At 39.8% G+C, this 23,400-nt stretch overlaps 1 protein-coding gene across 18 annotated transcripts in view; it reads left to right on the top strand.

Moving 5' to 3' along the window:
- LOC133552572 (protocadherin gamma-A11-like) overlaps positions 1-23,400 on the top strand; it is a 255,083-nt gene that overhangs the window by 121,418 nt on the left and 110,265 nt on the right. Inside the window, exon 1 of one of the 18 annotated variants that reach the window (XM_061899839.1) lies at positions 10,477-12,907. The exons of 14 other annotated variants lie outside the window; for them this stretch is intronic. In XM_061899839.1, coding sequence (XP_061755823.1) covers positions 10,520-12,907 — 2,388 coding nt within the window. In that variant the 5' untranslated portion in view covers positions 10,477-10,519. Of the gene's footprint in view, positions 1-10,476; positions 12,908-13,489; positions 15,956-23,400 lie in introns of those variants that run through there. 3 more of the 18 variants (XM_061899835.1, XM_061899832.1, XM_061899838.1) reach the window with 3 other exon arrangements.

Genomic DNA, 23,400 nt, shown 5'->3' with positions numbered 1-23,400 from the left:
CTTCTGATCCAATGACAGATGGCGATAGAGAATATTGTATGCGCATGTCAACATATTTCTATTGTCAGAAATCTAACTTGTAGGGACATAGCATTAGAGCTGTCAATCTTTGGGTGTCCCACGATTCGATTCAATTCAAAATCGTTTTGTTTTTTTTTCAATTCAACACGATTCTCGATTCAAAACCATTTTTTCCTGATTTAAAAGGATTCTGTATTTATTCAATACATAGATTTCAGCAGGATCTACCGCAGTCTGCTGACATGCTAGCAGAGTAGTACATTTTTGTAAAAAGCTTTTATAATTGTAAAGGACAATGTTTTATCAACTGATTGCAATAATGTACATTTCTTTTAACTATTAAACGAACCAAAAATATGACTTATTTTGTCTTTGTGAAAACATTGGACACAGTGTGTTGTCAAGCTTATGAGATGCCATGCAAGTGTAAGCCACTGTGACACCATTGTTCTTTTTTATTATTTTTTATAAATGTCTAATGATAATGTCAATGAGGGATTTTTAATCATTGCTATGCTAAAATTATATATAATATATATATTCATTTTTGTTTCATTACTTTTGGTTGGTTCTGTGTGGTGTTTGTGTCTCCTCTCAATTGCTCTGTTTATTGCAGTTCTGAGTGTTGCTGGCTCAGGTTTGGTTTTGGAATTGGATTGCGTTGGTATGGTATTGCTGTGTATTGTTTTGTTGGATTGATATCATCCAACAATCACATTTTTAAACTGCTGGATGACACTACTGAATTGCAGCCAGTATCAAAAGGAGCATTTCCATATCTTCTATGAAAAGTCTTCCACAGCAACATGCATTTATTTGCGTCCGGATCATCCCAGCGCATCACTGCAGTCAGAACCAGATTTACTAAGATCCAAATACTTTGTGCTGAACAACAATAACATAGTGTGTACTATTTTTGGATGTGTTAAGTGTGTTTTGCAATTAAAAAATGGTGCAGACCACCTTATTTAAATGAGGATTTTTGCATGCATACGGAGCTTTTATACCACGGAGCCACTTAATAATTTACTGCACGTTCATGTTTTCATGCACCTACCTGTGTGCAATGTGTTGAACCAGCAGCATAGACCTATAATCAGTAACACCTTTTCTGAATCCCAATCTAGACAACAGAGACTTATGCACACTGACACTTGATTCTGTGTGCTAGGAGTTTAGCTTGCATCACCAAGCACATTTGTGTGCCGGGAAATACTCAAACAAAAGAAAATGCAAAATGAAAGACGTTTTTAGATGCAGAAGATATATTAAACAAATATATTTTTATGTCTTAAATCGGCGGTTCTCAACCTTTTTTCAGTGATGTACCCCCTGTGAACATTTTTTTTTTAATTCAAGTACCCCCTAATCAGAGCATTTTTGGTTGAAAAAAGAGGTAAAGAAGTAAAATACAGCACTATGTCACCAGTTTCTGATTTATTAAATTGTATAACAGTGCAAAATATTGCTCATTTGTAGTGGTCTTTCTTGAACTACTTGGAAAAAAAGATATACAAATAACTAAAAACTTGTTGAAAAATAAACAAGTGATTCAATTATAAATAAAAGTAATCATCAACTTAAAGTGCCCTCTTTGGGGATTGTAATAGAGATCCATCTGGATTCATCGACTTCATTCTAAACATTTCTTCACAAAAAAATAAATCTTTAACATCAATATTTATGGAACATGTCCACAAAAAAATCTAGCTGTCAACACTGAATATTGCATTGTTGCATTTCTTTTCACAGTTTATGAACTTACATTCATATTGTGTTGAAGTATTATTCAATAAATATATTTATAAAGGATTTTTTTGAATTGTTGCTATTTTTAGAATATTTAAAAAAAATCTCACGTACCTCTTGGCATACCTTCAAGTACCCCCAGGGGTACACGTACCCCCATTTGAGAACCAATGTCTTAAATAAATAATTTATGAACAAATATTTTTAAAGAAATGCTAACAGACACCAAAATGTGTCACTTGAATGTATTTTAATGAACCCCTTAGTACAGGGGTCGGGAACCTTTTTGGCTGAGAGAGCCAAGAAGCCAAATATTTTAAAATGTATTTCCGTAAGAGCCATATAATCATTTTTTTAACACTGAACACAACAAAATGTTTGCATTTTTAAGAAAGACCAACATTTCTAGAGAGGTCTCTTATTCTTTGTAATAACATTGTTGTTCTGAAGCTAACTGTGGAGTGGGCGTGGCCTGCGGGCCTGCAGCGAAGCAGGGTGTTGCCAGGCCTTGAATTCAGCGACAGGTGTGTAGATCGCCCACCTGGGCCTTTTTATATGATCACCTGTCGCTATGTTATCAGCAGCAGCCAGGAGGAGAGACGGGCTTGGGGCTAGAAAACAGCGCGAGCGAGAACGAAAGAGAAAAAGACAATTGCTGGAAAGCAACTGAGAGACTTATTGAAAAATAAAACAATATTGTTACCCTGAAACTGGCTCTCATATCAGTGCTTGGTGGTCCGAAGAACCCCTTGGAGGGCAAGCCCCACACTAACCAATAATAAATAAATGAGTTCTTACCAACTTCTTGAACATAAAAATGCATGACAATATTTTATATTTTGAACGTTATTTTTAACACTGTGATTACAAGTAGAATTATTCATTATTTATCGTGTTAAGCAATGTCAGCTCAGATTTATCTGAGAGCCAAATGCAGTCATCAAAAGAGCCACATCTGGCTCGCGAGCCTTAGGTTCCCTACCCCTGCCTTAAGACAACTACTGTACCAGCTGTACAATTATAAAAGGACATTGGCTGAATAGACGATATGTTTAATATTTTTCTTATTTCTGTCAGTCCAAACATGTTGAAGCACACACGTTGCTGTCCATCGTCTGCCTTTGCAGCGCGAGCACCTCATTTCTCACAGCCGTGTGCGTCTGTGTCATTTTCACACATGCTAACTAATAAAAAGCTCCCAAAATGTTGACGAGTGTTGATGAATCACCTTGAACGGGCTGTTAATTAAATATATTTGCAGTTTCTCCTCCCAGTATTGTGGCCGTTTTGATGCTCAGCATCTATTCTGATTTCAATGAAGAAACGCTCTTTTTCTGCTTGTATAACAGACGCAATCTACTTAGTTTAGTAGATCAGCTTTGCATGTGGCATAAAGTTTGCACGTCTTTTAGTACACGCAAACCTTTGGTAAATCAGGCCCTCAGTGCAAGCGTCTTCCAGAGCTTAACTTTGGCCTGCTAAAAAGTGTTCCGTTGTCTATATGGCACTGGAGGAGAGCTTCTATGTTGTCCGGAAAAGGTGGCCCAGGTTATTGTCTGCTGCATGTTTCACAACATAGCAAAGTGCCACGGTTTGAAGCATGATGCCATGAATGCGCACTAAATGACCGAGTGACAGGCGGTAGTTCACACATCCTCGTTTAAATAAAGGCATTACACACACTTTTGCATTTATCATTTGCACACGCACTAATATCAATCAATCAATCAATCAATGTTTATTTATATAGCCCCAAATCACAAATGTCTCAAAGGACTGCACAAATCATTACGACTACAACATCCTCGGAAGAACCCACAAAAGGGCAAGGAAAACTCACACCCAGTGGGCAGGGAGAATTCACATCCAGTGGGACGCCAGTGACAATGCTGACTATGAGAAACCTTGGAGAGGACCTCAGATGTGGGCAACCCCCCCTCTAGGGGACCGAAAGCAATGGATGTCGAGCGGGTCTAACATGATACTGTGAAAGTTCAATCCATAGTGGCTCCAACACAGCCGCGAGAGTTCAGTTCAAGCGGATCCAAGACAGCAGCGAGAGTCCCGTCTACAGGAGACCATCTCAAGCGGAGGCGGATCAGCAGCGTAGAGATGTCCCCAACCGATACAGGCGAGCGGTCCATCCTGGGTCTCGACTCTGGACAGCCAGTACTTCATCCATGGTCATCGGACCGGACCCCCTCCACAAGGGAGGGGGGGGGCATAGGAGAAAGAAACGAAGCGGCAGATCAACTGGTTTAAAAAGGAGGTCTATTTAAAGGCTATAGTATACAGATGAGTTTTAAGGTGAGACTTAAATGCTTCTACTGAGGTAGCATCTCGAACTGTTACCGGGAGGGCATTCCAGAGTACTGGAGCCCGAACGGAAAATGCTCTATAGCCCGCAGACTTTTTTTGGGCTTTGGGAATCACTAATAAGCCGGAGTCTTTTGAACGCAGATTTCTTGCCGGGACATATGGTACAATACAATCGGCAAGATAGGATGGAGCTAGACCGTGTAGTATTTTATACGTAAGTAGTAAAACCTTAAAGTCACATCTTAAGTGCACAGGAAGCCAGTGCAGGTGAGCCAGTATAGGTATATATGTATGTATATATGTATATAAAGGTATATACAGTATAGGTATATATGTATGTATATATGTATATAAAGGTATATACAGTACAGGCGTAATGTGATCAAACTTTCTTGTTCTTGTCAAAAGTCTAGCAGCCGCATTTTGTACCAACTGTAATCTTTTAATGCTAGACATGGGGAGACCCGAAAATAATACGTTACAGTAATCGAGACGAGACGTAACAAACGCATGGATAATGATCTCAGCGTCTTTAGTGGACAAAATGGAGCGAATTTTAGCGATATTACGGAGATGAAAGAAGGCCGTTTTAGTAACGCTTTTAATGTGTGACTCAAAGGAGAGAGTTGGGTCGAAGATAATACCCAGATTTTTTACCGAGTCACCTTGTTTTATTATTTGGTTGTCAAATGTTAAAGTTGTATTCTTAAATAGAGGTCGGTGTCTATTGTACCTTTTTAATACTAAGTCACTTTTAAAATGCTCACTAATACTACGTGCATCTTTTTCAAGTGTGCTCATTCTGCTTAGTGCTTGTTGTTTCACATCTAATAAGGCCGTTAGTGTCTTGCAAAAGTATTCACCCTCCTTTATTGACTTGGATAAATGATACATTTAAATTCCATTCATATTTTGTTTGTTCTGCACTCTGCTCTTTCCATAGTTTAAGTGCTAAAAAATGTTTGTGGTGCGTGTGCTGACAAATTTTCCCTCACGTTGTATCTCACCTCTCGTTGGAAAAAATGGTGTAAATTATTTGGTATGGTTTATATAGCTTTTTGGAAATGTACTACATCCGTAAATTTAAATAATGACATTTAATGAAACAAGTTTTCCCCCGAGGGTGGGGTTGGGGGGCATCTGTGGTCATAATTAAACATTTTAAATTGTCATAAAACTAATGTAATTTAAAAGGTTTGAAAAGGATATTTGCAGTAAATCATTCTACACTAAATAACAGGTTTTTTTTCTGCAAGAAAATCCTACCATATTCACACATTATTAAGCCTGTGGGATAATGCAGGGAAGACAATGTGCTTGGTCCTCTCCAAGGTTTCTCATAGTCATTCACATTGACATCCCCACTGGGTTGTGAGTTTTTCCTTGCCCTTATGTGGGATCGGAACCAGGGATGTCGTTTTGACACTTGTGATTTAGGGCTATATAAATAAACATTGATTGATTGATTGATTGAAGTTTTTTGTTTCTCACACTGACTTGTTTGCAGTACAGTTTTTTGTAGTACAGTTTTTGTAGTACAGTTGGTGAATGAAGTGCATTCTTGTAGTTGTTTCCCCATATCTTAACATAGTAATTTGAATAGGGTGTACCAGCAGAGAAAGACTAAAATAATTATTTCAGAAGATGTCTATTTGTGTGGAGTTTGCATGTTCTCCACGTGATTGCGTGGGTGCAAGGGACAAGCGGTAGAAAAGGGATGGAGGGATGGATGTGATGTCTTGCTTTATTCAATATTGAAGTCTTTCTTGCTACTTCATTAATGTGTATATTTAATGTTGAGAATTGTAGCTCTTTTTTACCATTTGATATATGGTATGGCATGCTCTAAATCAGGTAAATCAGGCCCGCCCACACACTAATATATATATATATATATATATATATATATATACATATATATATATATATATATATATATATATATATATATATATATATATATATATATATATATATATATATATATATATATACATATATATATATATATATATATATATATATATATATATATATATATACATATTATATATATATATATATATATATATATATATATATATATATATATACATATACCAAGATGGATACATGGATGATACAGCAGAGGATTGGGAGAATGTCATGTGGTCAGATGAAACCAAAATAGAACTTTTTGGTATAAACTCAACTCGTCGTGTTTGGAGGAAGAAGAATACTGAGTTGCATTCCAAGAACACAATACCTACTGTGAAGCATGGGGGTGGAAACATCATGCTTTGGGGCTGTTTTTCTGCTAAGGGGACAGGGACGATTGATCCGTGTTAAGGAAAGAATGAATGGGGCCATGTATCGTGAGATTTTGAACCAAAACCTCCTTCCATCAGTTGAGAGCTTTGAATGGTTGACCAAATACTTATTTTCCACCATAATTTACTCATAAATTATTTAAAAATCCTACAATGTGAATTCCTGGATTTTTTATTCACATTCTGTCTCTCACAGTTGAAGTGTACCTATGATGAAAATTACAGACCTCTGTCATCATTTTAAGTGGGAGAACTTGCACAATTGCTGGCTGACCAAATACTTTTTCGACTTGTCCAGGGTGTACACCGCCTTCCGCCCGATTACCAGCACCAGCGCCCCCTGCGACCACAAAGGGAATAAGCGGTAGAAAATGGGTATATATATATATATATATATATATATATATATACATACACACACACATATACATACATATATATATATATATATATATATATATATATATATATATACACACACATATACATACATATATATATATATATACACACACATACTTATATATATATATATATAATCTTATGTATAACTTATATGTATTTATTTATGAAACAGACGTTTTTTGTTAACATGTTAAATGTGTTTATTAAAATACAAGCATGTTCAACACGTGTCATGTTTTAATAGTGTTTATGTTCGAACTAAAGACAAACCATAACATCTAGATTATTTTCTTTCATGAAGACAAGAATATATATTGATCTATTATCTGATTCTGATGACTGACATTGATTGGAATCAGACAGGATTCAAAGTAGTGCTGACAAATCCCACATTTTTTAATTTAGATTATGGAGGAGAAAAAAAGTCCTGCTTTCTGTCCAATAACACATGGAAGTGGTTGCTTTTTGGCGTCTTATTTGTGCAGCTTTCATATTCGTATTTCTAGACTTGACAAGAAATGCTTTGAAGGCAAACTCCGTAGCTTGTTGTCTTGTGTGTACTACTTTTCTGAGACTCTTATTTTGTTAGCGCAAGCAGGATGGAGCAGCACTTTTATTTTGAAGACAGGAATTGTGCGGTCGGTCTTTAGGGTTTCGACAGCAGGTTCAGCACGAGAGTCTGTTGAAATAAAAAAATGTCTCTAGCCTTCCTGTCAGTCGTTTTATTCTTAACACTAAACTCACTCCAGCCAACTTCATCTCGAATGTCAATCAAGTGACTAAAGAGACGTCTTGGTGAAGATCTATGATTACTTATTTTTAGGTCTATTTTTTTAATGCCTGGCTGGCTGGCGATTGAATTGACCCCCCCCCCCCCCCCCCACCCCCCCCCCCCCCACCCCCCCCCCACCCCCCCCCCCCCATTCTACATTATTTTCTCTTTCCATGTTGTTTGTCAAAGAATGTTGGTAACATTGTAAATGCCTACATTCATGAAAGTGTCTTTACTTAGGCAACTTCTCATATTATTGACTTGTGTTAATGTTGTCCAAGTTTTTTTCCCCACCAAGAAAGTTTTTCTTTGGTAATCTACGTCGTTTGTTTTTAGTGGTGTTGCAGACATATTGATTGGTTTAAGTAGGCTCAACACGTTTTTGAGATCTGTTTGTTAGTTATTTATTTTATTTTATTTTGTACAGCATTGTAAACACCTCCACACACACACACATGCACACACACACACACACACACACACACACACACACACACACACACACACACACACACATATATATATATATTAAAACAATGTTGTCAATTATATATACACTGTAAAAATATACCATGATTTTACAGCATTGAACAGTATTTTTCCACATTAAAGTGTGTTTACTATTATAACAAATGCCTTAAAAATATGGTATCCTTATAGTTCACAGTAATTAACAGTTTTTTCGTAAAATACTGTAATCATATTCCTCTGTAATAGCAAACTAAATTAGTAAATTCAATAATTTCAAGTTTCCGTATACACTGCGTTGTACACTCTTGTACAGTAAAAGGTGGTGTATCGAGAGTAATTAGATATATAAAAAATTGTGAAGTTACAATACTGTTAACATGTTATTTTAATTAACTATAGATTTAGAATCGTGAAGTTACAGGATTTAGTTGTAAAGTTATTCTATTTAACCGTACGATCACAGCACTGCAGAATACAAGTTGGGGAAAATGCTGTAAAGATGTTTCACAGGAAATTGCTGTAAATTTTATAATGAATGCAATGCATTTACTTTACCATCACCATTCATTTTCTGTGGATTTGCAATGCAATGTTTTCGGACCCCAAAAGAGCTCTTCTGCTTTAAGTGTGTGTGTAGACTGCAGGAGTCCGAGAATTATATTATTATACAGATAACCAATCCTAGGTGTTGTTCTGTTAGGTACTAATTGTTTATATAGAAACACTGGAATCTGTGCCTTCTATAGAATGTGTAGACGCATTTTTAAAGTGTGTATATATATATATATATATATATATATATATATATATATATATATATATATATATATATATACATATATATATACATACACATATATATATATATACATGTACATATATACATACATATACATGTATATATATATACATACATATATATATATATGTATGTGTATATGTATATTTTATATATATATACATATATATATATATATATATATATATATATATATGGCTTCACGGTGGCAGAGGGGTTAGTGCGTCTGCCTCACAATACGAAGTTCCTGCAGTCTTGGGTTCAAATCCAGGCTCGGGATCTTTCTGTGTGGAGTTTGCATGTTCTCCCCGTGAATCCGTGGGTTCCCTCCGGGTACTCCGGCTTCCTCCCACCTCCAAACACATGCACCTGGGGATAGGTTGATTGGCAACACTAAATGGTCCCTAGTGTGTGAATGTGAGTGTGAATGTTGTCTGTCTATCTGTGTTGGCCCTGCGATGAGGTGGCGACTTGTCCAGGGTGTACCCCGCCTTCCGCCTGATTGTAGCTGATATAGGCGCCAGCGCCCCCCGCTACCCCAAAAGGGAATACGCGGTAGAAAATGGATGGATGGATATATATATATATATATATATATATATATATATATCATGTGTGTATACATGTGTATGTATATATATGTATGTATATATATATATGTGTGCGTATATGTATATTTTATATATATACATATATATATATGTATGTATATATATATATATATATGTATATATATATATATATATATATATATATATATATACATATATATATATATATATGTATATATGAGAGGAGCTCCTATGTATATATATATATATATATATATATTGCTTTTATTTATTTATTAGATGCATTTTACTGAATATGCACAAACACTTTCATTGTTATGTCATAATTCCTTTTATACTGTGTTTCTTTTTATTATAGTATGTCTACTTGGACGTTGGAACCTACAACAAAGCTTGATTGATAAAGGGCTAAAATAAATCATCTTAAATGGTAGATTTGATCGTTTTTTTCAACCTCTCAAACTAAATCTGAAATGTTACACTTCGAGTACACTTGTTCTTGATTATTATTGCTCGTGTATGAAAATAGTACCAAGCAAAGTCCGTCATTTCCCAAATTGGTGTAGCAGGCCTCTCATTCCAGCACCATGGAGAGTGACATGCCTCTTTCTTTTGTTCTGCTGCCTCTTTCTTGCAAGTCTACATCATTTATATGACATGTGCAGGTATTAATATGTGCATTATGCAGCATTTCTATAGTAGTCTACATTTTGCAAATTTATGCACCTTTTTGGGCACGTTTTATGTAATCCTAATATTAAACAAATATATCTAACCATTGTTTTTTTGTTTTGTTTTTTTAGTTTTTTATTGCTCATGCAGTTTAAACGACATCTGCACACAAGTGCAATGTTGCAAGGTGAACTCACAGCGCCGCTGCAGGCCTGCGAGTGTTAGATTGAGCTCAAACTCGAACACTATTTGCCATCCAGTCTTCATTTTGGATAAAGAGACGCGGCCGACGCACGCTTGCCGCAATCGCTCGATCCGCTCTCTGGATTATCATTCGTTTTTCACGTTTGGAATATTCGTTTGTTTTGACTTTTCTAAAATCAAGGAGGACGACGTTTGTTTTGGCTTTTCTAGCGCGTCGGAAAGAACAATGAGGGGGCAAGTTGTGTGGTTTCTCTCGCTCCTTTCTTCCTGCGCGGTGCTCGGGCAGGTCAGCTATTCCGTTCCGGAGGAGCAGCCGAAGGGCTCTCTTGTGGGCAACATGGCGAAAGACTTCGGTCTGGACGTGAAACGGCTGAAAACGGGCAAAGCTCGCATATTCACCACCGACAGGAAGCAGTACGTGGAGTTAAATAACGAGAGGGGGCTCCTCGTCGTCGGGGACAGGATGGACAGAGAGGCGCTTTGCGGCGAGACGACGCCTTGCGCCTTGCATTTTCAGATCATTTTAGAGAACCCCATGGAATTCTACAGCGTCACGGTGGAGATCACGGACATAAACGACAACCCCCCGTCGTTTGATAAGAACGACGTGCAATTTAAAATCAGCGAATCCGCCGTGGGTGGGGCTAAATTCATATTGGACCGCGCGGTTGACGCAGACGTGGGTTTAAACGGACTGCAGTCGTACAAATTGGAGCCGTCTGATCATTTTGCTGTGAAATTACTTGATCAGGCGGACGGAACAAAGAATGTGGAGATGGTGTTGAAGAAGCCTCTGGACAGAGAAAAAAACGAGCACTTGTCTCTTGTTCTCACTGCGGTAGATGGAGGAGAGCCTCAAATGACAGGAACAATGCAGATTTTAATTACCGTTTTAGATGCGAATGACAACGCACCTGTTTTTACGCAACATATTTATAAAGCGTCCGTGGAAGAAAATGCACCGGTTGGAACAATAGTAGTTAAAGTTACTGCCACTGATGCAGACCACGGATCTAATGGTAAAATAACGTATTCTATTTCAAGTATGTCAGACCACACTCGCGGTTTGTTTGTGGTAAATGAAAATAGTGGTGAGGTTCAGCTAAAAGGTAAGGTTGACTATGAAAAAGTTAAAATATTTCAGCTTAACATGCGTGCCAGTGATGATGGGGGACTAGTTGACTCTTGTAAAGTCATTATTGACATTGTTGACATTAATGATAACAAACCTGACATACATATAATGTCTAAATCTAATGTAATATCAGAGGATGCTAAAACGAGTACTGTAGTGACAATGATAAATATTCAGGATGCAGATTCCGGTGAAAACGGAAAGGTGCATTGTAGTATGGATCATAATATTCCCTTTGTGATGAAATCCACATCTAATAATTTCTACAGTTTAGTGACGGACGGTGAATTAGACCGAGAGAGGTCAAGTGAGTATAACATCACAGTGATGTGCTCTGATGAGGGAGTGCCCTCCCTCTCCAGCAGCGTCACTCTCACCTTACACATCTCAGATGTGAACGACAACGCACCTGTCTTTGAGAGGAGCTCCTATGAGGCCTCCATTGTAGAAAACAACACTCCAGGTCTTTCTATATTCACCGTGAAAGCCAGAGACGCTGACTGGAACCAGAACGCTCGCCTCTCTTACATGCTGGAGGACTCCTCTGTTAACGGAGTGGCGGTCTCCTCATATGTGTCTGTTAGTGCTGATAGTGGAGTCATCCATGCAGTGCGCTCTTTTGACTACGAGCACCTGAAGGAGTTTAATTTCCGCGTCAGAGCTCAGGATGGAGGTTCTCCTCCTCTCAGCAGCAACGTGAGCGTCCGCGTCCTGATCCAGGACCAGAACGACAACGCCCCCCAGGTCCTGTACCCGGTCCAGACGGGCGGCTCGGTGCTGGCTGAAATGGTGCCTCGTTCAGCAGATGTGGGCTATCTGGTGACTAAAGTGGTGGCTGTGGATGTGGACTCTGGACAGAACGCCTGGCTCTCCTATAAAGTGCAGAAAGCCACAGACAGGGCGCTGTTTGAAGTGGGCCTACACAATGGAGAAATAAGAACTGTCCGCCAAGTCACTGATAAAGATGGCGTCAAACAAAGACTGAGTGTTCTAGTGGAGGACAACGGGCAGCCCTCTCGTTCAGCTACAGTCATTGTTAACGTGGCGGTGGCGGACAGCTTCCCTGAAGTGCTGTCAGAGTTCACTGACTTTAGCATGCACGACAAGGAGTACAATGACAAGCTGACTTTTTACTTAGTCTTGGCTTTGGCTGTGGTCTCCTTCCTCTTCATCACCTGCTTGCTGCTCATCATATCAGTCAAAGTGTACAGGTGGAGACAGTCTCGCGTCCTGTACCACTCCAACCTCCCTGTCATTCCATATTATCCACCACGTTACTCAGACACTTTGGGGACAGGGACTCTCCAACACGTGTACAATTACGAGGTGTGCAGGACCAGCGACTCCAGAAAAAGTGACTTGAAGTTGGACAGAGCTGCTAGTCACAACGTGCTGGTGATGGACCCCAGTTCTACAGGAACCATGCAGAAGATACACAGTGAAAGGAACATCCTGGATGAACCTGACTCTCCTCTTGAGGTTAGCATGTTGCGTCATCTTTGCTTATATTGTCTGAAATAACTATTTTATACAAAATAGATGGATGCAGGCTTCACGGTGGCAGAGGGGTTAGTGCGTCTGCCTCACAATACGAAGGTCCTGCAGTCCTGGGTTCAAATCCAGGCTCAGGATCTTTCTGTGTGGAGTTTGCATGTTCTCCCCGTGAATGCGTGGGTTCCCTCCGGGTACTCCGGCTTCCTCCCACCTCCAAAGACATGCACCTGGGGATAAGTTGATTGGCAACACTAAATGGTCCCTAGTGTGTGAATGTGAGTGTGAATGTTGTCTGTCTATCTGTGTTGGCCCTGCGATGAGGTGGCGACTTGTCCAGGGTGTACCCCGCCTTCCGCCCGATTGTAGCTGAGATAGGCGCCAGCGCCCCCCGCAACCCTGAAAGGGAATAAGCGGTAGAAAATGGATGGATGGATAGATGGGTGCACAGTGCTGCCATTCATCTCATTATTACTGAGCTGCAGTACCTATTTTAGTCTCTAAGTGCCGCTGTAGGTCAACATAAGGAGAATATAACCAATTTCAGACTTAAATGTGTGCTCCTCTCTGCAAGCTCATTCAGTGTCGTGCAACACATCGACAGACACGCTCCTTTTTTCTCTACTTTTTAATTCGTGGAAGGATTACTTTAAAATGTGTCTGTTTTTACTGCTTATTTGGAGGCTGTTGTTTTTCTGCGTGTTTGTGGCAGACGTGGGCGTCGCTCACGTCCGCTACTCTGCGCCCGAGGAGATGGCCGTGGGCTCCATTGTTGGAAATATCATGCAGGATTTGGGTTTGGATGTGAAGAGACTGAAATCCGGGCGTGGCAGAATATTTACAGAGGACAGCAGTGAGTACGTCGCTCTCAATTTGGACAAAGGAACGCTTGAAATAAAGCAGAGAATAGACAGAGAAGAGAGGTGCGGCCAAGTGTCTCCTTGCTCTTTGCATTTCCAAATCATCCTAAATAACCCCATGGAGCTCCATCATGTCGATGTGGAGATTATTGATATAAATGATAATGCTCCTCTCTTTACAAACAGAGAAATGAATTTTGAAATTAGTGAATCGGCTGTAAAAGGGGCTCGTTTTTCACTGGACAGCGCCAAAGATCCGGACGTGGGCTCCAATTCTTTACACACATATAAACTCAGCCCTACGGAAAATTTTCAAATAAACATACTCTCTCGTCCTGATGGCACCAAATATGCTGAAATGATACTGGATGCTTTGTTAGATAGAGAAAAACAGGAGGAGCACAAGCTGATTCTGACTGCCTATGATGGCGGTGAGCCTCCTAAATCAGGCTCTGTTAGAATAAACATCATAGTAGTGGATGCAAATGACAATGCACCAGTTTTCAGCCAGTCTCGTTACAAAGTAACTGTACCTGAAAACGCACCTAGGGGGACAAAAATATTGCAAGTAAGCGCCGCAGATGCAGATAAGGGGGAAAACGGGGAGGTTGCATATTCATTCTCTCGAAACAGTGCTTCATCTGTGTTTAATATCCACGCAAATACTGGAGAAATTCACGTAGTGGGTGAGCTTGATTACGAGAAAGTCAAACAGTATGAAATAGACGTGGAAGCGACTGATAAAGGAGGTCTGAGAGACACCAGTAAGGTGTTCATTGAGCTTGTAGACCAAAATGACAACGCTCCTGTCATAAGCATCATTTCCCTCTCCAATCCGATACCAGAAGATTCCCCTTTGGAAACAACAATAGCCATGCTCAACATTAAAGATTTAGACTCTGGCGCCAACGGTCACGTGAAGTGTTTTATTCCCCACGATTTGCCCTTCAAAATAAAACCCTCGTCGCTTAATTTCTATAGTTTGGTGTCTGACGACGTGTTGGACCGAGAGACGGTGCCGGGATATAACGTAACGATAACGGCAACGGACGAGGGCAGTCCGCCTCGCTCTGCTAATAAAACTATTCATCTTAAACTATCGGACGTAAACGACCACGCCCCGGTGTTTTCACGCACGTTTTATTCGGCGTCCATCACTGAGAATAACACGCCCGGTGCTTCTATTCTCGCCGTCAAAGCCCGCGATGAAGACTCGGGGAACAACGCGCGTCTTTCTTATTTCCTCGAAGACCGACCACTTAACGGAATGTCAGCGTCGGCTTTTTTCACGGTCAACGCAGAGAGTGGGGAGATCATGGCCGTGCGTGCTTTTGACTACGAGCAAACGAAAGAGTTCAGCATCCGCGTCAGAGCTCAGGATGGAGGCTCTCCTCCTCTCAGCAGCAACGTGAGCGTCCGCGTCCTGATCCAGGACCAGAACGACAACGCCCCCCAGGTCCTGTACCCGGTCCAGACGGGCGGCTCGGTGCTGGCTGAAATGGTGCCTCGTTCAGCAGATGTGGGCTATCTGGTGACTAAAGTGGTGGCTGTGGATGTGGACTCTGGACAGAACGCCTGGCTCTCCTATAAAGTGCAGAAAGCCACAGACAGGGCGCTGTTTGAAGTGGGCCTACACAATGGAGAAATAAGAACTGTCCGCCAAGTCACTGATAAAGATGGCGTCAAACAAAGACTGAGTGTTCTAGTGGAGGACAACGGGCAGCCCTCTCGTTCAGCTACAGTCATTGTTAACGTGGCGGTGGCGGACAGCTTCCCTGAAGTGCTGTCAGAGTTCACTGACTTTAGCATGCACGACAAGGAGTACAATGACAAGCTGACTTTTTACTTAGTCTTGGCTTTGGCTGTGGTCTCCTTCCTCTTCATCACCTGCTTGCTGCTCATCATATCAGTCAAAGTGTACAGGTGGAGACAGGAGCGCCTGTTTTTTAAGTCCAACGCGGCACTTCCGGTTATCCCGTATTACCCGCCGCTTTACGCCGACGTAGACGGCTCTGGCACCTTGAAGCAGGCTTTCAGTTACGACGTATGCGGAACTGCGGACTCCCGGAAGAGCGATCTGAAGTTTTCCCGTCAATTCAGTCAAAACACTCTGAGCGGTGACCGCACTGGAACTGTACCAAGGCAGAAAACTGATCTGGATAATTTTCTGGCAGAGGTGAGATCAATAGAAAATAATATTCTTTTTGACGTTATTTATAGCTCTGTGAAGACGCTGCTTACTTAGTATTTGGAAGTAGCTGTCCAGATATGTAAGTTACCGGTATAACTTGTTTTGAAATACAGTACAGGCCAAAAGTTTGGACACCTTCTCATTAATTATGTTTTCTTTATTTTCATGACTATTTACATTGTAGATCAGGGGGTAGGGAACCTATGGTTCTAGAGCCAGATGTGGCATCTGTCTCTCAGATCAATCTTAGCTGACATTGCTTAGCACGATAAGTAATGAATAATCAGTGTCAAAAATAACATTCAAAATATAAACGTTCTCATGCATTTTCATCCATCCATTCGGTTTCTACCGCACCTGTTCAAGAAGTCGCATTAATAGTAAGAAGTGTCTTATTTATTGTTGGTTAGCCTCAGAATAACAATGTTATTAAAAAGAATAAGAGACTTATAATGCTCGAAAAAATGTTGGTCTTTCTTAAAAATCAATCAATCAATCAATCAATCAATGTTTATTTATATAGCCCCAAATCACAAATCCATCCTGGGTCCCGACGAGCGGTCCATCCTGGGTCTCAACTCTGGACAGCCAGTACTTCATCCATGGTCATCGGACCGGACCCCCTCCACAAGGGAGGGGGGGACATAGGAGAAAGAAAAGAAGCGGCAGATCAACTGGTCTAAAAAGGAGGTCTATTTAAAGGCTAGAGTATACAGATGAGTTTTAAGGTGAGACTTAAATCCACGCATGTAGTTGAATTCAGTGTAAAAATATATATATATATTATATGGCTCTCACGGAAATACTTTTAAAAATATTTGGCTTGTATGGCTCTCTCAGCCAAAAAGGTTCCTGACCCCTGTTGTAGTTTGTCACATCAAAACTACGAATTGGTTGGCAGACCCGTCAGCAATCTTGTTCTGTCTCCCTGCAATGTTTGTCTGCTCTTCAATGGGATTCTGCTAAAAATGTTCATTTCCCCTCAGGGATTATTAAAGTAGTTCTGATTCTGATTCGGAATGAACACGTGGAGTTATGTACTTAACAAAAAAGACAAAATAACTGAAAGCTGATAATATTTGAGTTTCTTCAAAATAGCCACCCTTTGCTCTGATTACTGCTTTGCACACTCTTGGCATTCTCTCAATGAGCTTCAAGCACACCTGCTTCAAAAGGTGACTACTTCCTGAAGCTCATCAAGAGTGTGCAAAGCAGTAATCAGTGCAAAAGGTGGCTATTTTGAAGAAAGTAGAATACAAAACGTGTTTTCAGTTGTTTCACCTTTTTTTGTTAAGTACATAACTAACTCTACATGGGTTCATTCATCATTTCGAAGCCTTCAGTGACAATCTACAATGTAAATAATCATGAAAATTAAGAAAACACATGGAATGAGGATAATGTGTGTCCAAACGTTTGGCCTGTACTGTATATCATCTTGTCTCTCCACATTGTTCAGAAATATTAGGGAAACTAATGGTATGTGTTTACTTATGTAGACCTAATTATTTACAACTGACCAAAGGCATTTTTATTCGTCATCCTATCACACAATTTCTTTTTACTGGCTCATAGACTAGAACAGATAGCTTTAATGCTATCAAACGTGAAGCATGACAAAATTAAAGGTAGCTACTAGTTGTTGTGCTATCAAATGCAAAACAAACAATAAAAGCTATCAACTTATATGAAAACATTTTCCTTCATGTTGGTATCATACAACTATACCATTGGTTCTCAAATGGGGGTACACGTACCCCTGGGGGTACTTGAAGGTATGCCAAGGGGTGTGAGATTTTTTTTAAAACAGCAATGATTCAAAAAGTCTTTATAAATATATTTATTAAATAATACTTCATCAAAATATGAATGTATGTTCAAAAACTGTGAAAAGAAATACAACAATGCAATATTCAGTGTTGACAGCTAGATTTTCTGTGGACATGTTCCATAAATATTGATGTTAAAGATTTATTTTTTTGTGAAGAAATGTTTAGAATGAAGTTGATGAATCCAGATGGATCTCTATTACAATCCCCAAAGAGGGCACTTTAAGTTGATGATTACTTCTATGTGGAGAAATCTGCATTTATAATTGAATCACTTGTTTAGTTTTCAACAAGTTTTTTGTTATTTGTATATCTTTTTTTCCAAATAGTTCAAGAAAAAACACTACAAAGGAGCAATATTTTTGCACTGTTTTACAATTTAATAAATCAGAAACTGATGATATAGTGCTGTATTTTACTTTTTTATCTTTTTTTTTTTTCAACCAAAAAATGTTTTGCTCTGATTAGGGGGTACTTGAATTAAAAAAATGTTCACAGGGGGTACATCACTGAAAATAGGTTGAGAACCACTGGTCTATACTATTGCTGTTGGTTTTGCTTGCTGCACTTAGTCGGAATATTGACTATATTGCCAAATAAGCCTGATGATGTAACTCGTTAGCAATGTGATTCTACTTTGCTGTTTAATTCCATCCTTCTGCCTTAACGTTCAATCATTTTTTTGACTCATGTGCTCGGTTATATACGCTCCAAAGTTAAAATATATAATTCATGAATATGATGTTTTTCTCTCCTTTCTCCTTCATATTTTGGTCACACTTACAATCATGTTTATTTTTATTTCCTTATCAGCTTAGACAGTGATTGTGGTTGGGAGTTACCTGTTATATTCTTCTGCTTTTTGTAGTTAATCGACTCCATGTTAATCCTCAGCTTTTGTTTTTATACAGCTTTCAACATTTGATTTACTTGTCAATAGAGATGTCCGATATTATCAGCCGAAAAATGCTTTAAAATTTAATATCGGAAATCATCGGTATCGGTTTCCTAATTAAAGATATCTGTCTCAAAAAGGAAAATGTATGACTTTAAAACACCGCTCTGTACACGGACGTAGGGAGAAGTACAGAGCGCCAATAAACCTTAAAGGCACTGCCTTTGCGTGCAGGTTCAGTCACATGATATCTACGGCTTGTCACACACACAAGTGAATGCAAGCATACTTGGTCAACAGCCATACAGGTTACACTGAGGGTGGTCGTATAAACAACTTTACACTGTTACGAATATGCGCCACACTGTGAACCAATACCAAACAAGAATGACAAACACATTTCCGGAGAACATCTGCACCGTAACACAACATAAACACAACAGAAGAAATACCCAAAACCCCTTGCAGCACTAACTCTTCCAGGACGCTACAATATACACCCCCGCTACCCCCTACTCCCCCTACGTCAACCCCACTCCCCCAACACCGCCCACCTCATTCTCCTCATGCTCTCTCAGGGAGAGCATGTCCCAAATTCCATGCTACTGTTTTGAAACTTTTTTTAAAAAATATTGCACTTTGTGGCTTCAATAAAAAAATATGGCAATGCTATGATGGCATTTTTTTCCATAACTTGAGTTGATTTATTTTGGAAAACCTTGTTAACTTGTTTAATGCATCCAGCGGGGCATCACAACAAAATTTGGCATAATAATGTGTATGACAGTATATATCGGTATCGGTAAAGAAGAGTTGGACAATATCGGAATATCGGCAAAAAAGCCATTATCGGACGTCTTTACTTGCCAACATATAAAGTAATATACCCAGTCGTGGTACATAGTTTATTTAGTGTATTATGTTATTTTACAATGATGAAATACCTGCTTTGTCCTTAAAATTAGTTAAAATCATTGCAATGTTTGTATTAAGTCAGTGAGTATGTCTGTTTATTTTTTTCATTTGTCACTATTTCCCTTTGTAAGTTTAATTAAATAATAATGTTTATGCAAAAGTCTAATACATCATTAAGTGATTGTTGCTATCAGAGAGGATTATTATTATTAAGGTTTATTTGAAATAGGGACGGATACGAAAAAAACATAGACACCTGAAAAAGTTATCCAATGTATGCATCATAGTGTTTGTAGCCAAAGTTAATTTACAACACTTGTCCCCAACAACAACAACAACAACAAAAACAATAACACATATCCAACATAATAAAATGGGGAGAGAAAAAAAGAGTCAATAATAATGATAATAGAATAAATGCAGACAAATTGCAAACTAGATAACATCCAATAATAATAATAGTATTAACAACAAAAAATGCAGACTAGATAAAAAACAATTGGTAAAAATTTGTGAAAACTAAACATGGGAACACGATTGCTGCTCAACTAGCCATAATTCTGTTTGTTTTTTGAAAGTGACAAGTGCAGATATACTTTTCAAAGTGTCAGGTAAAGAGTTCCATAGTTGTGGTCCTTTTATTGAAAAAGGCAGTCTGGGCAAAAGATGTTCTACGGAATGGATCACCATGGCCTTAGAGATCAATGAAAAAGCTGCCATGACATGGAGGCTTCATCCCTGCTAAAACCTTGCCACTGATTGCTCCCACACAGAAACACACCAGCATGCAGTGCACTACTTTTCTAGTGACCTACTTCCCCTCCAGCTTGGTGCCACGAGACACGGGGCGGGGGACAAAAGCACAGGAATAGATGCCACCGATCAAAGTTGGCTTGATGTGTTTGCAGCGTAATTGTCATTTAACGTGTGGCTGAGTGGAGAAGATGGAAACTGCTGGTGCTGTGGAGACGGAGAGGGCGAAAGCATCATGATGTGAGAGGAGTATAAAGGCAGGAAGCGGGGGAAGGGGGGGTGTGGTCCCCTGCACACTCATCGCTGTGCAGCACTCGTGTTTGTGCTGCCCGGCCGCCATTTTACTCTGCCCGTTGTCATCTTTGTCTGCTGAAATGGGAAAATGTGCATGACAAGACTTGTATTGGGCTCTCAATGCAGGGATTGGCACAGACTGGCTGAGATTGTGTTTATTTTTTCCTAAGCGGTGGATTGAAAGACAAAGGGATGTGATGAGGGAGAGGTTATGCAACAAAAGATGAGGGGATGCATAAACTAGGACAGAGGCTGCATGTGCTTCACAATGGATGAAAAGTAGGCTAACTATATCATTTCATGGCAGCTATCAGTCCTCAAACAGCATCACAGACTATCTCTACAACTATTAAACGCTGTATGATTTCATCATTTTAAACATGATGCTGCATGTTTTTGTTTTGTTTGTGTTTTGTTTATTTTGACAGGGACAGTAGAATTAAAAATTGCTGCCCGTATGAATTACTACCATGAATTGATTCATGTGGACCCCGACTTAAAAAAGTTGAAAAACTTATTGGGGTGTTACCATTTAGTGGTCAGTTGTACGGAATATGTACTGTACTGTGCAATCTACTAATACAGGGGTCGGGAACCTTTTTGGCTGAGAGAGCCATGAAAGCCAAATATTTCAAAATGTATTTCCGTGAGAGCCATATCATATTTTTTTAACACTGAATACAACTAAATGTGTGCATTTTTGAGTAACACCAACATTTTTTAGAGTATAATAAGTCTCTTATTCTTTTTAATAACATTGTTATTCTGAAGCTAACCAATAATAAATCAAACGTCATGTCTGTTGATTATGTTTTTGTTTGGCCATGTGCTGTTTGTCCTTTGGACTCTTTAAGTTCCTGTTTTTTTCCACTCCCTTGTCTGGTTTCCTTGGTTACTCATTTTGTCCACCTGTCTCTGGTGGACGAAATGCCCGCTCACCTGCTTCCCGAGCACTAATCAGAGGCAGTATTTAAGCTCGTCTTTGCCAGTCAGTCGCCCTGTGCTGACTTGTTTCATGCCTTGCCATAGTTTCGTGCTTCATGCCATGCCAAGTAAGCTTTGTTTGATTTATGTTCTTAGTCTGTTTATGCGTTAGCTTTGTTCCTTAGCCCAAGTTGTGCCTCCACTGTGAGCGATTTTTGTTTGTATATTTTTTTAGTTAAAATTAAATCATGTTTTTACCTAAATGCCATGTCCCGAATAGTCCGTCTGCCTTCCTGGGAGAACGACCCCGGAGCAAAATACTTCTTACCATTAATGCGACTTCTTGAACAGGTGCGGTAGAAAACGGATGGACGGATTTAAATGCATGAGAATGTTTTGTATTTTATAAGTAAACATTGATTGATTGATTGATTGATTTTGCACGTTATTTTTAGCACTGTGATTACCAGCGAAATTATTCATAATTATCGCGTTAAGCAATGTCAGCTAAGATTTATCTGAGAGCCGGATGCAGTCATCAATCAATCAATCAATCAATGTTTATTTATATAGCCCCAAATCACAAATGTCTCAAAGGACTGCGCAAATCATTACGACTACAACATCCTCGGAAGAACCCACAAAAGGGCAAGGAAAACTCACACCCAGTGGGCAGAGAGAATTCACATCCAGTGGGACGCCAGTGACAATGCTGACTATGAGAAACCTTGGAGAGGACCTTAGATGTGGGCAACCCCCCTCTAGGGGACCGAAAGCAATGGATGTCGAGCGGGTCTAACATGATACTGTGAAAGTTCAATCCATAGTGGATCCAACACAGCCGCGAGAGTTCAGTTCAAGCGGATCCAAGACAGCAGCGAGAGTCCCGTCCACAGGAAACCATCTCAAGCGGAGGCGGATCAGCAGCGTAGAGATGTCCCCAACCGATACAGGCGAGCGGTCCATCCTGGGTCCCGACGAGCGGTCCATCCTGGGTCTCGACTCTGGACAGCCAGTACTTCATCCATGGTCATCGGACCGGACCCCCTCCACAAGGGAGGGGGGGACATAGGAGAAAAAAGTAAATAAGCGGCAGATCAACTGGTCTAAAAAGGAGGTCTATTTAAAGGCTAGAGTATACAGATGAGTATTAAGGTGAGACTTAAATGCTTCTACTGAGGTAGCATCTCAAACTGTTCCCGGGAGGGCATTCCAGAGTACTGGAGCCCGAACGGAAAACGCTCTATAGCCCGCAGACTTTTTTTGGGCTTTAGGAATCACTAATAAGCCGAACGCAGATTTCTTGCCGGGACATACTGGAGCCCGAACGAGAATCAGAAGAGCCACATCTGGCTCTAGAACCATAGGTTCCCTACCCCTGTTTTAAAGCATTTATAGGCCGATAATATCGGCAGTCCCATATTATCGGACATCTGTAATTTTACTAGAACTGAATTGTTGTAATAAAGGACACAGTGTCTCAAAGTTGATTCCTGAAGCCTTATATTTATCAATACTGACCTCAAACGAGCTGTAGAATCAAGCTTCTTCTGTCCCTGGCTGTGTTTGCTCTTTCAGCTCTTCTTTGCAGTCCAGGCTGCGTTTTAAGATGCTATGTGACTATGGACTCATTACCGTATTGCTTGCCTGATTGCAGACAGCTATGGTGCATGCCAGCACATGTTAGTTTGTAAACCACATCCCCACGACGTGTAAGGGTGTGTTGATCCCTACACTGTATTGTAATTGTTGATTATTGTGCGCTGCACAATGTGTCGTCTTCTGAACCGCCCGACTCACTGCACGGGATTAAATTCCGG

This window comes from Nerophis ophidion, linkage group LG05 (assembly GCF_033978795.1).
Source record: "Nerophis ophidion isolate RoL-2023_Sa linkage group LG05, RoL_Noph_v1.0, whole genome shotgun sequence".
In the NCBI taxonomy this organism is placed as follows: domain Eukaryota; kingdom Metazoa; phylum Chordata; class Actinopteri; order Syngnathiformes; family Syngnathidae; genus Nerophis; species Nerophis ophidion.
This window is presented reverse-complemented; position numbering and strand designations above follow the sequence as displayed.